The 13935-nt window shown below is 38.5% G+C and overlaps 1 protein-coding gene across 6 annotated transcripts in view; it reads right to left on the bottom strand.

The window, feature by feature from the left end:
- The window catches only part of mcf2a (MCF.2 cell line derived transforming sequence a), a 170873-nt gene that overhangs the window by 41118 nt on the left and 115820 nt on the right, over positions 1-13935 (bottom strand). For 5 of the 6 annotated variants that reach the window (XM_039766155.1, XM_039766157.1, XM_039766156.1 and 2 more), the window contains 4 exons: positions 11112-11303; positions 7650-7821; positions 420-508; positions 56-141 (listed from right to left, as the gene is read on the bottom strand). In XM_039766155.1, coding sequence (XP_039622089.1) covers positions 56-141; positions 420-508; positions 7650-7821; positions 11112-11303 — 539 coding nt within the window. The remainder of the gene's footprint in view (positions 1-55; positions 142-419; positions 509-7649; positions 7822-11111; positions 11304-13935) is intronic. The other variant, XM_039766158.1, reaches the window with a different exon arrangement.

Raw genomic sequence — 13935 nt, 5'->3', positions numbered from 1 at the left:
AGTGCTATGGAAAAAAAAAGTCTTTGCACTATAGTCATTAAAAAAAGACAAATACCGTTTTTGCATCTCAGGACTGTCTTCACAATCAAGGCTGAAAGAAAGGGAGTTGCGTGTCTCCTGATAGTCATGCATTACTTCAATCTGTAATTAATACAAAAACCCAAAAGATCACTACATTTTCATTATTTTTCACATTTATTTTGCTTCTGTGTGAATGACTATGAAAAAGAGCAAGCAAAACTGTTCAAACAGCATAATCTTGTCATTTATATTAAAAATCTCAATCAAAACTATACTATGATGCAGAATCATTCCTAGAAAAGAACAAGCTTTCCCATTACTCTATTAAAATTTTGTCTCCCTGTTTGTTCTATAGAGTACTTTATAACACAGCCCAGAAATTATAGCAATATTCTAACCTTCCTGGAGCTAGGGCTCTTTCTTGAGGTTCTCTTCCCAGGTAAGGATAGATCAAATGAGAACTTGATACTTGAGTTAAAGTCCACGCCTATAACAACAGAAAGTAAAACAAATCTTAAGACACCATTCCAATCTCAAGAGAACTGATGTAAAATAATATCTCCATTACTACCCTTTCTCATTTTGGGGCTGTACAAAATTTTAACTTTAACTTCTTAGTTACTTATTTATTTCACCTTTGCAAGCAATCAGTTAAAGGAAAAATCAACTGACAATTATCTGATGGCAATAAAATTCTTAATAACTGGGTGAAATCTTTAAAGTCAAACTGGGGAATATATGTTAAATCTCCACTTTGAGCAGAGTTGAATTGATATATGGCAGTATACAGAATACCCATAGAAGGACAGAAGCATTTAATAATATTAGAGAGACAATATTTACAGTGTTACAATGTTTCCATTAAAAAGAAAAGGAAAATAAAATATTTAATACATACATTAAGCATTATTGTGAACACCATTCATGATTTACTACTGCCGTGATAACTGACACTAACTTAGCACAGTACTTATATTACTTGTCAATTAAATGTTTGGTGTTATGTCTGACACAGATTTATACACAATTGATTTTAAGTTCTTCCACAGCAGGAAATCAAGTGATATTAGATTTGTACTTTTGAACATTTAACCCATTGTTGCAGACTAAACGTATGAATTTATTTTCGTTTGCTGGTATGCACAAAAGAGAACGACAGGTACTATGGTATATAAAGAGTTCAATTATTATTAATATTTTATGAAAAAAATCACTAAACTATAATGTTATGAAATATCACTGTTCTGGAATTGACACCATATATTTATAGTAATTAAATCAACTGCCAATATCAAACAGCAAACTGACTATGTTAGACGATTACAATACCGAAAGAAATTAACAGGAAATTAACACGGGTGCTAAACAATTGCAGGCCTGAAAAAGCCAGTATATATTTAAATTCAGTTTATACAAGCACATGTAGTACATACAATATGCATTGATCAATCCATTTTCTGAGACAGAATATTGAAATGCACAGTTGTAGGAAGCCAGAGTGCAGCCTCTCAAAAAGTATCAGTAGAATGGATAGCTGAGGTCTGTGCAGATTTACAACAGACTTTAGACTGTAGTGCTTTGCATTGCTTGCAACAATTTCCAAGACATAATATATGGTTAAGCTGGCGGAACTAGTCGATAGTCCATCACAGAGTCACATTTTCTCAAAGTATCATCTCGTCCACCACAGGTGAAATATCAGATAAGTGATTGAATAGAAACATCAAAAGCAGATATAGCTAGTGTTAGGTCAAAATAGTTTGATTATGAGTGTTATCTAATGCTCTGACATCTGTCCACTGAAACTGCCCTGTCAGTCATGAGTGATCACCCATTTCTACCTTGAAGCTCACTTGCGAGATACCACCATTAGGCCAATTTTTTGCGTTAAAAAAATGACACATACACAGTGCAATGGCAGCTTTAACCTTTCAAAGTGGCACTGTTCCCCTATCACAAGCAGAGATTCTCATTAACCTGGGTGCTGCAGATCAAGCACGTCTACTTTGAAGCGCACCAGAGACTGATGGGAGAGGAAATGAGGTGCCACTGTCCCTAGACCTACATTAATATCTGCCTCTGAACAAGGAGGGAGTGCTACCCCTTAAAGTTCAAGCTACAACCTTGAAAAGTGGGAAAAATTGTTTTTAGAACAGCACTCAATGACCATTAAATGTCTTTGTGGGATCCACACACTTCCTTTTTTCCCTAGTGACGTCATTCCCTCTTTGATTTTTTAGCTGCCGTTTTCAATTTTGTTTGTACTTTCATTGTTTGTGTGTTTTTCATTCTTTCATTTTTTCTTTTTTGTTTGCACTGTCATTTTTTTTAATTAGCACTCTTTATTTGCACTTATTTTAAATTTTTTGTTCGTGTTTTGCCTTTCGAGACCACTGTAAGTTTCACTTCAGAATCATACCTAACACACTTAACATAAACACCTTTCTTCTTCTTCTCAAGACAGAATCTCAAAAACTGAGGCAGCAGTGGAGTTTGAGTTACTAAAGTTCTATTTTTTTATATATGGCAGACCAAGGCAAAACATTGAGAACCCTGCACACTGACCTGCCTATTTTATCCTCAGAAAGCAGAAGAGGAAGAGTCTGTGCATTGAAAATCCACTAACCACCAAGACTGCCTTTGAATGAAAACCAGGTTCAGATGGAATTCTACACTTTTCTCCTCCTTTAAATATTTGGACTTTCCCTGTGCAGCTGTCTGTACAAGCTGATTACAAAGCATTCAAATGTCTAATGGGATTAAAAGCTTGGGAATGAAGGCTCTACAAAATAATTAATTTGGCACAGCAAATCTCCATCTCTTTAATATGTTATTAGCAAATATGCCTGCAGGTACAGCTTAGAGACTAGTGATTACCTCACAGGATGATCCTGTTAAACTACTGCAGGCAGTAGAAGGGTCCAATGGTCCAACAAGAAAGAATATAGTTGGAAAGACTCATTATTTGATCATTAGAAATCCAAGCTCTGTGATCTTCACAATTGTCATATGAGACTTTTCAGGGTTAACTTTATTTTCTAAAAACTCTGATTAAAACAAAGTAGTGTAGATCTTGCCAATGTATGGATGAAAGAAAGTTATTTTTTCATCCAAAAAAAAAAAACTAAACTTAATGACCACAATACACCACCCAGAGCTGCAACAATATGTAAAGTCCAGTAAGTGATATTTCCTAAGCAATGTGTAAGGCTATTGGTGGCCATGCCAATTCTGAAGCTCCATGTGTAGTTTACAGGTGTTAGATTATTTGAAAGTGCTAAGACATTGTAGTATGCTTGCTACCTGTTTCACATGAATTATATAACGTTTAGATGCTGTGACAGGAGCTTGGCATCTTTACCCAGCCGGGACGCAACTGCGCACTATATTCAGGGGGAGCAGCCATGGACATTGCAAAACCTCACCCTGAATGCTAGTTGGCCGCCTCCCTGGGGTGGAACAGTGCCTCGGGTTCCTGCAGGGCATCCTGGAAATTGGAGTTGGGTGCAGCCCTGTTGGGTCCCGCAGGTACTGCCAGGAGGCACTGTATTTGGGACTCCTGAGCCCGTGTGGGCAACTAATTCGTCACACCCAGAAGTGCAGCCGGGAATCAGGGATCAAGCGCCAGGAGCACTTCCGGGTGAACTATAAAGGGAGCCAGCGACCACCACTCAGGGGCCAGAGTCGGGTGGAGGAGGAGACGGTTGCTAGGAAGGGTGGTGGTGTCAAAAGATGAGTAAACTGTGTTGTGTCTGTGGGTACAGGGAAGGCGTAGCCCATAGACAAAGAAAATAAACATTTATTTAATTTTACGTGTGCCTCCCATGTCTAATCTGTGTTGGGTCGGGCACTATATAGCGCTTATCTTACACTGCTTAACGTAAACTAAGTTATATCAGAGTTATGACAGCTTAGGTCTATAATTCATTGTCTGCATGCAGCTGTGGAGAACTCAACACCCTCATTCCGTTTCATTTTAATGTGGTAACTTTGATTTTGTTCATGGGAGAATAAAAAAATGTAAGTAAGCATGTAAGGTAAAAACTGCTAAAGGTACACATTTTGTGATGTTAAGTGTATTGTTTAATTCAGCATCTTTTAATAATTACCTTCAGTAATTCTATATACTTTTGTGTGTTAGAGATAATGAAGAACAGGACCAAAGTGAGGGTAGCAGTGGATCAGAGCTGTTTGCAGCATACCATAAAGAAAAAAAAGCTGAAAATTGCAGAGCCTTAGTCCAGCTAAACTATTACTTCGATATCTGTGACAACAGCCTAATTGGTTCTTCCTTATTGCTCAAAGTGGCATAGGTTACCTTGTTGAGCAAGTGTTTATTAATGGAGGGATGATAAGGCATAATACTGAAAATTAAGAACAAGCAGATATATGTCACAAATAAAAGTATAGTCATATATTTGAGAGGATAACAAACTAGTAATAGAAAAACAATGTATACAACATATTCAAGTGAGTGGACAACAATGATCAAAGTATAATAACATACACGAGTGGGAACATAGTAAATAGAAAAAAATGATAAAGAAAAATAAAAAATAAAAAAAAACACATACACAACAATATAAAGCTATCAACAAAAACAGAGGAGTACCTTGTTAAGTAATTGTTAAGTAATACAATCAATAGGTAACACATTCAGGTAATGTATAACACATATATAACACAAAAATATCAAAATGTGAAAATGAAAAAATAAGAAATTGCTCTGAATTGTACAGGTACAAAATAACAGAACATAAATAAGGATAAAATGCAAACAAAAGGTATGCATGTCCTTTCTGGGTGGTTAAATCATGACTAGTTTTATCATTTTTCAATGTTTGAGGGGACAACACGTTTCAATGGCTCAAAACCCACTTCTTTAGAGCCAAACGGAGCAATTTGCTAAAAAAAGGAAAATTAAAAAAGAGATTTTGTTTGATATAAAGGGCAAAAGAAAAACATGAACAATGAGGGATAACAAAAAAACTGATACTTGTGTACAAGGACAAAAAATAAAAAGCCTGGACATTATCCACAAAATTGGGTTGAAAGAACTGTGTGAAAAGATAACCTGATCTGAATAAGTAAAGAAATTACAGCAAAACTAAAATGGAAGCTAGGAGCAGCACATGAAGTTTAAATAAGGAGCTTTTCAATGTGGTCAGGGGCCTCATGTATAACGCCGTGCATAGAACTCACACTATGACATGGCACAAGCACAAAAGCGGGAATGTGTGTACGCACAAAAAAATCCAGATGCAGGAATTGATGCTTATGCAAACTTCCACATTCTTCCACTACATAAATCCCGATCAGAGCGAAAAGTAATGTTCGTGCACACCCCTTCTGTCCTGCCCCAACTCCTCCTAGAATTTTGCCTCTTTGAATATGCAGCTCAATATAAATAGCCCTTAAGCTCAGCCTTCATTGAAAAGACAATGGTAAAAGCACAGGGGAAAATATAAGAATTTCAGCGAATACCAAGTGGAGGCAAGGAAAAACATACTATTTGTTGGTTTATACAGTTTTATTATCAATAAAAGGAAGATGATCGAGTGACAGAGTGTCGAAGAAACTCGAAAGCTCAAGTTCACAAAGTTGCACAGTGCCCAAAATAAAAAAGAAGTTGTCACATATCAAAGTTGCCGTGAAAAGACGAGTCGTAGCCCACCGTCTGAGTGTCATATGAAAGCTTATTAGGGTACAGAGAAAAAAAAAATAGGTACACAGTCGGAAAGAAGCACAAAATGTCAACTTTAATATCGAAATTTCTACTTTAGTTACGTAGTTTATTTTGTCATTAAAGTAGAACATCATAAACTTCATCTTAAAATCGTTTAACTTACTAGTTTCTCAAATCCCATTGTAACTAAAGTAGCACGTTAAATGCTTTGTTTTGGATTTGATCTTCTATGTGCTCTATGAGTGTGAATAACTACATGCTTCCACGCTTTCTCTTTCTCCGATAGGACACAGAATCCATTACATTTGTAATATTACAGCTCTCTGAATAATTAAAATACTGAGATGTATATGTGATATGTTTTTCATGATGATAAGAATGAAAGCATATTATTAAACATGTGAACATGGTGGTGCAGTGATTGTGCGTGACCTTCGATAAAATTATCGCAGCAGTACTGTCTCTTTCAAACATACTAACCTCCAATTCCTGTCCTTACTTTTCTTTCTCCAAATACTCAATCGCCACACAATCAGCTCTGTAATAGACGTTAAGCCATCTGCAAGCTTACAACGACGATTCTTCAAAACTTTTAAGGAGCATTGAAATATCTTTGTAGTACGTGTTTAATTATTCTATCCATCTATCTTTCCAGTGTCGTGCCAGGCCAACAAGAATACAGCACGAGGTAGGATCAATCCGTAAACTAGCTAGTGTTGCAGCACAGTGTCCTCACATGTTTAATTATCAACAATACAGATTATTTAAATGAAGTTAAAGTTTTATCTGTTTTTAAAATGAGACTTGATTATGTACAGTATCTATACTATGAAGTGGGCAGCATGGTGGTGCAGTGGTAGCAATGCTGCCTCTCAACCAGGAAGCTAGGATTCACATTCCACATCCTCACTGCATATAGTTTGCAGGTTCTCTCCATGCCTGTATGGGTTTCCTCTAGTTTCTCCAGCTTCTTCCTTCAGTCAAAAGACATGCAAGTTTGTAAGACTGAAAATGCTGATCTATGTGAGTGTATTCACCCTGTGGTGGACTGGCATCCTCTCCAGGGACTGTTCTATCCTTTTGCCTTTTGCTTGCTGGCATAGGCTCCAGCTTACCTCTGACTGTACTCAGGGTATAATGTGTTTAGAAAATGAAAGGTTGGATAAACTAAGGTAACATAGCCTTTCAAAATTTACTTTCTTTAAATACTGTGTGTATTAGACACACTACATTTATGAGAAAACTGTGCTAAATCTATAGTACATATGCAAATTACTTCAAAGTAAAACAATTATTTCAGATGCCAGTCACTATTATATCTTGATACTTGATTCTTTGAGAAAGTCTATTCATAACTTAGATATTGGTATATGTCACATATTATTATAATTAAATTAACTGCAGATAGTGGTGAAAATGTAAGCATTTTATGCTCAACTCTCCTCAACTATGACTTGACTTCACTTGCTTGACTAAATCCAGCAATTCAATTCGCCTTGCTTGAATTTAATCATTATATCTTGAGACCTGACTTAAACTTCAAGGCCAGGACTTTAAGAATACTTAAGACTGACATATTTGGATTTACTCTCATTTGTGGTATTTGTCAAGTCGATTAGTGAAAATGCCTGGTATGAGTTAGTGGGGTATGTTCGTGTATATGTCCAGCAATTGACAGTTTTTTCCTACCTTGAACTAGAAGATGGTGCAATATACTTCAGCTGCCCATAACCACGAATTGGAAAGGTAATTTCAGAAAACTGATGGATGTAAACACTTATCTCTCATTTTCAGAAACCACTTTGAACAACTAAAATTCTGACATTCACAATAAATACTTCAATAATTGAGACTAAAAAAATGTAAATGAGAGATAGGTGTGGATTTTATGGAAATTGCTCCAATATGCTTTTGTTGGGATTCATTAAATACTACAACTCACCATGTTTAGGAGAAAATAGTGGAGATTTGGAACGGGGTGGATGCTCGGGTCGTGGTGCTACCAGTTGAACAGGGCGTACTTGCTTGTCAGCTAGCTTTCGTAGACAGACCTGGCGGTTCTGAAGCATCCCACGTACTGACATGACTTTCTCTTGAACTTCTGTTACTTGGGCCTGTAGGATGGACAACACAAACAAAAACATTGGTGTTGCTTTAAAATGTATGCTTGTTTTAGTATCTGACCACATCCATTTAACTACACACATGTAGTTAAGAAAGAAATTATGCCTAATTGTCTAAGTATACCATTTAAGATTAAATATACTGTACATTTTAAAATAATATATTTACTATTAAACATAATGAAATAATTAAAAAAATGTGTTTTATGGCATTTTGAATATATAGGAAAATACAGCAGTACAGCATAAAGGGGAAATAAAAAGAGCTAATGACTAGAGGTAGTACTCAAGGAAGCCAGGCAACGATGAAGTTAAAGGGTTTTGTTTGTTTCTCCATTCCCTTGCTCACTTAAAAGAATATAATATATACGGTGGGCTGGCGCCCTGCCCAGGGTTTGTTTCCTGCCTTGCGCCCTGTGTTGACTGGGATTGGCTCCAGCAGACCCCTGTGACCCTGTAGTTAGGTTATAGTGGGTTGGATAATGGATGGATATATATATATATATATATATATATATATATATATATATATATATATATATATATATATACTGTATACAGTGTATGTACATTGTATACACAGTGGATTGAGAAAGTATTTAGATTCCATTCACTTTCTTCATACTTTACTGTGTTTTAGGCTTAATTTTAAATGCATAAATTTTATATTTTCCCATATCAATTTACACTCATGGACACCAGCGGTGAGGGATGCTGTCAAGCTGAAGAAGGAGTCCTACCGGACCCTTTTGTCCTGTAGGACTTTGGAGGCAGCTAATAAGTACCGGCAGGCCAAGTGGAATGCGGCTTCAGTGATTGATGAGGCAAAAACTCGGGTGTGGGAGGAGTTTGGGGAGGCCATGGAGAACGACTTTTGGATGACTTCGAGGAGATTCTGGTCCACCATCCGGCGTCTCAGGAGGAGGAAGCAGTGCAGTGTCAACACCGTATATGGTGGGGATGGTGCGCTGCTGACCTCAACTCGGGACGTTGTGGGTCGGTGCAGGGAGTACTTCGAAGACCTCTTCAATCTCACTAACGTGCCTTCCAATGAGGAAGCAGAGCCTGGAGACTCGGAGTTGGGCCCCCCCAACTCTGGTACTGAGGTCACCGAGGTGGTTAAAAAACTCCTTGGTGGCAGGGCCCCAGGGGTGGATGAGATACGCCCGGAGTTCCTCAAGGCTCTGGATGTTGTAGGACTGTCTTGGTTGACACGTCTCTGCAACATCACATGGACATCGGGGACAGTGCCTCTGGATTGGCAGACCGGGTGGTGGTCCCCCTCTTTAAGAAGGGGGACCGGAGGGTGTGTTCCAACTACAGAGGGATCACACTCCTCAGCCTCCCTGGAAAAGTGTATTCGAGGGGTCTGGAGAGGATGGTCCATCGAATAGTCAAACCTCAGATTCAGGAGGAACAGTGTGGTTTTCATCCTGGTCGCGGAACAGTGGACCAGCTATACACCCTTAGCAGGGTCCTGAAGGGTGCATGGGAGTTTGCCCAACCAGTCTACATGTGTTTTGTGGACTTGGAAAAGGCGTTCGACTTTGTCCCTCGGGGAATCCTGTGGCGGGGTGCTCCGGGAGTATGGGGTACCGGACCCCCCGATAAGGGCTGTTCAGTCCCTGTACAACCAGTGTCAGAGCTTGGTCCGCATTGCTGGCAGTAAGTCGAGTCCGTTTCCAGTGAGAGTTGGACTCCGCTAGGGCTGCCTTTGTCACCGATTCTGTTCATAACTTTTATGGACAGAATTTCTAGGCGCAGCCAGGGTGTTGAGGGGGTCCGGTTTGGTGGACTCAGGATTGGGTCACTGCTTTTTGCAGATGATGCTGTCCTATTGCTTCATCAGGCCGTGATCTTCAATTCTCTCTGAATCGGTTCGCAGCTGAGTGTGAAGCAGCTGGGATGGGAATCAGCACCTCCAAATCCGAGACCATGGTCCTCAGCCGGAAAAGGGTGGAGTGCCCTCTCAAGGTTGGGAGCGAGATCCTGCCCCAAGTGGAGGAGTTCAAGTATCTTGGGGTCTTGTTCACGAGTGAGGGAAGAATGGTGCATGAGATCGACAGGCGGATCGATGAGGCATCCACAGTGATGCGGGCACTGCATTGGTCTGTCGTGGTGAAAAAGGAGCTAAGCCATAAGGCAAAGCTCTCAATTTACCAGTCGATCTACGTTCGTACCCTCACTTATGGTCATGAGCTTTGAGTAGTGACCGAAAGAACGGGATCGCGAATACAAGCGGCTGAAATGAGTTTCTTCCACAGGGTGTCTGGACTTTCCCTTAAAGATAGGGTGAGAAGCTCAGTCATCCGGAAGGGGCTCACAGTAGAGCTGCTGCTCCTCCGCATCGAGAGGAGTCAGATGAGGTGGCTCGGGCATCTGATCAGGATGCCTCCCTGGCGAGGTGTTCCGGGCACGTCCAACTGGGAAGAGGCCCCAGGGAAGACCCAGGACACGCTGGAGGGACTATGTCTCCCGGCTGGCCTGGGAACGCCTCGGGATTTCCCCGGAAGAGCTAGGAGAAGCGGCCCGGGAGAGGGAAGTCTGGGCATCCCTGCTCAAGCTGCTGCCCCCGTGAGCCGACCTCAGATAAGCGGAAGAGGATTGATGGATGAATGGATGGAATTTACACTCAACAAACTATAATAACAAAGTGAAAACATTTTCAGAAAGGTTTGCAAATTTATATCAATCAAAAACTGAAATGACTTATTCTTAAATATAAAGTACACACACATATATAATAAAAGGGTAGTCCAAATAACAGAAAAATCTGTACAGCCATTCTTAAGTAAAACAACATTTTTATATGTAGTATGAGAGACGACCAGTAATAATTAACTACTAAATTTTTGCTTTCTTTTTGTTGAGAAAATTTATAATGAATGAAGCAGTGCTTCTTGTGGCTGTTTTACACAATACTATACTGTATTTAAATTTATAATCAAAGAAAACGTGAAGACAAGTAGAATTCAGTGATGAGACCAGCTTATTGAAAACCACAAAAAATAATAACCCATAACTGCAAATTACTTAAACCTTGCTGAATCTTTAAAACAGATATTGCTTTTGAATAAGAATTTTTATTTGACATACATACTGTAAGAATTGCTCTTGCTGAGGTATGTTTGTGTCCATAAGAAAGAATCCTAAACTAAGATTCCCTGGCCTATGTTACTCATTATAAGGTGCACAGTTTGTGACTGTATGTTTCTATAGCTAGAGATGCTGGTTGAAGCAGGAAGCAATATCTTGATTAATTAAAAACAAAGAGTTTTTACCTTTAGTTGAGGGCTGAGTACAGACTCAGTTTCTGGATTCAAAAATTCAGAACCAACAATTAGAGGGGAAACGGCTCCCTCCTGAAAGCGGTCAATGTCCCGCAGAGCTTCCTGCGCTCCCTCTTTAGTCTGGAACTTATCAACCTGCTGATTGGCCAGGAGGTAGGCACCTTCATTACACCATCGCAGCGCCTGGGACAGACAGATTCACAGACAAGCAGTGGTCCTTAAGGACAAAATAGGGAGACAACTGACAAAAGCAATTGCAAAATGATTTTAAAAGGATTGGTAAAGACTTACAAAACATTAAACATCTAAAAACACAGCACAATGGATATGCATGGAGAACTAAATCTATAGATACTTATATGAAGTCCAGACACAGATGCACACTTAAAACTATCAAATTAATCTAATATTTATAAAAAATGATTTATGACATAAATTACTGCTTTGGACAGAAATACGAACAATTTTCTTTAAATAGCAATACAGAATATTGTCCCTATGTCTGTAATATGAGTGACATCAACGGTGGGTAAAGCCAATCAAACAATGGTTTAATTATCACACGGGAATACAAGACAATCATGATGTACTGTGCAATCCATGCTTCATAATCAAAATGAGTTTTTTGCATACAACACAACATGTATGTAACTTCAAGGAAATATTTGCACAATGAAAACTGAAACATGTTATGTGATTTGTTTGATATATGAAACATGACCAAATGCTTATGTAAGTATAAAAAGGTCAGAGCATCAACATAAAATTAAAGAAAAGAATTAAGAAAAAATAAGGTCAGAAGATATTATGTAATTTAGGTCCAAGTTTGTATTTTAAATAAATAAGGCCTACAAATTTAGGGCATTTTCCTTCTGTGTTATTTCTTGGAGTTATCCCCAATTAAATTTCATCACTTCTGGCCTGATTATTTTCCAAAGTACTTTATAAAAGACAGTTGAACACAAAACAAAGATCAATGTATTAAAGAATGCACATTACTGATACAGTTCTCACACATAAATGTAAATTATGGAATTATGTAGAGTATACAAACAAATTAGAAACTAAAAGAGGACATATAATAATTAAAAAAATCACAATGCTTCTTTGTTTAGGCTGACATGAACCAGGTGCTGTTTGGGTTTTCCTGTTTTTCCAATAGAACAGCAAGTGCATTATTTCTTACTGCTACATCTTTCACAGCATATTTCCTTTTAGCCTCTACATGCTGTCTCTGTTTATCCGAAATTAACCTTTGTCTCCACAGATTCACTAGAGATTGGGTTTGAAATTAACAAACAAAATTGCAGACACATGGCTGAAGGTACTGCATGTTTTAATACATCACAGGATGGTGACTCTGTTTAACCAGGTAATAACTGAAGTTATATTAAATGTCATGTGTCTAAAACTACTCTAAGAACTTTTTTTGTTTGACTGTCCTTAGAAAGTTATTTAGTGAGCAGTAGATTTTCCAACCTTTATTATACTCATAATAAAATAATTAGGGGTGTGAGGGATGGCTGGCAGTCTTACCCAGGGATGCCCTCAGAATGTAAGGTCTTGGGAAGAGTGTATGCACAGAGCATTATCTCCCTCAGAGTGCTAGATAGCAGCCCTCGTGTTGCTGTGATGCCTCGGATTCCCCCAGGGCAGCCTGGGACATGGCATTCCCCAACTCAGCCTGTTGGGATCTGTGGGCGCAACCAAGGTGGTGTTACAGGGACTTGGGAGCCCTAAATTATGGGGTTTCCTTCTCAGCCGGAAGTGTTTTTGTATCATGTGTACAGAAGACCGTAAGTATTCCTGGGCAGAAGATAAAAGGAGCTATCTGCCTCACAAGGATGAGCCAGAGTTGGGAGGAAGGTGGACAAGGTTTATGAGGAGGAGTGGAGAAGGCCGTAACCTGTGACTGACTGAGAAAAGACAAAGAGTGTGCTATTGTGCTTATCGTACTTGTGGCTGTGGTAATTCGAAACACATGGTTAACAGAGTTTACCCACAAGAAAAGACTCAAACCTTTTAACTTGTATTCATGCCTGCTTGTGTTGAGTGTTTGGGGAGCTGGAGCAGCCCCTGGTTCCACAAGGAATAAAGATAACTTCCCACCTTTCACTATAACGGGCTGTGAATCTTTTCTCTTACTCTATACTTCTGTAGTTTTTTGCTGGTCCAGTTTTTGATCGTTATGAAAACACTGTGTAATAAAAGGAATTCATTCCAGCTGATTTATTCTATTACCATACACACCAGTGCAAAAATAAGCTAATAATTAGCAACTGTTTATTTTTTTTTTGCAATGTTTCTATTTTAGACTGAAATTCACTAAAGTAATTACACATTGAAATGCCATCGGATAAACTCAGAAAAATCATAGCCGTTATGCTAGGTTAAAATGGAATCTATCCATTGGCTTTGAACTTTTGCTTTGTTTTTGCTATGCAATTGTACTGTGTTCTACTAGAAGCTAGCTTTAAGTCAATCTGCATATTCATAACATAATGTAACCAATTCCTTTCCTGTATTGCTATTTAATACAAATATTAAAAAGTCTGATTCCTTTTCTGGAGCAAAAATAGACAAACAAAAAACAAAACATAAACAAGGGTACTTCCAAACAAAAGCACAGATTTTCATGTAATGTAAGAAAAAATGTGTTTTTGAAATATCTTATTTTTGAGTCAGTTGCTCAAATGATGAAAAACAATTGTTTATAAAGTACAACCAGGGCTGGCGCCACCATTAAAGCGAATTAAGCAGAGCAGATCACAATGGGGGAAAACACAGCCGCACAGGTTAGCTACCAAAAAGTCAG

Source organism: Polypterus senegalus, chromosome 10 (assembly GCF_016835505.1).
Source record: "Polypterus senegalus isolate Bchr_013 chromosome 10, ASM1683550v1, whole genome shotgun sequence".
NCBI lineage: Eukaryota > Metazoa > Chordata > Cladistia > Polypteriformes > Polypteridae > Polypterus > Polypterus senegalus.
This window is presented reverse-complemented; position numbering and strand designations above follow the sequence as displayed.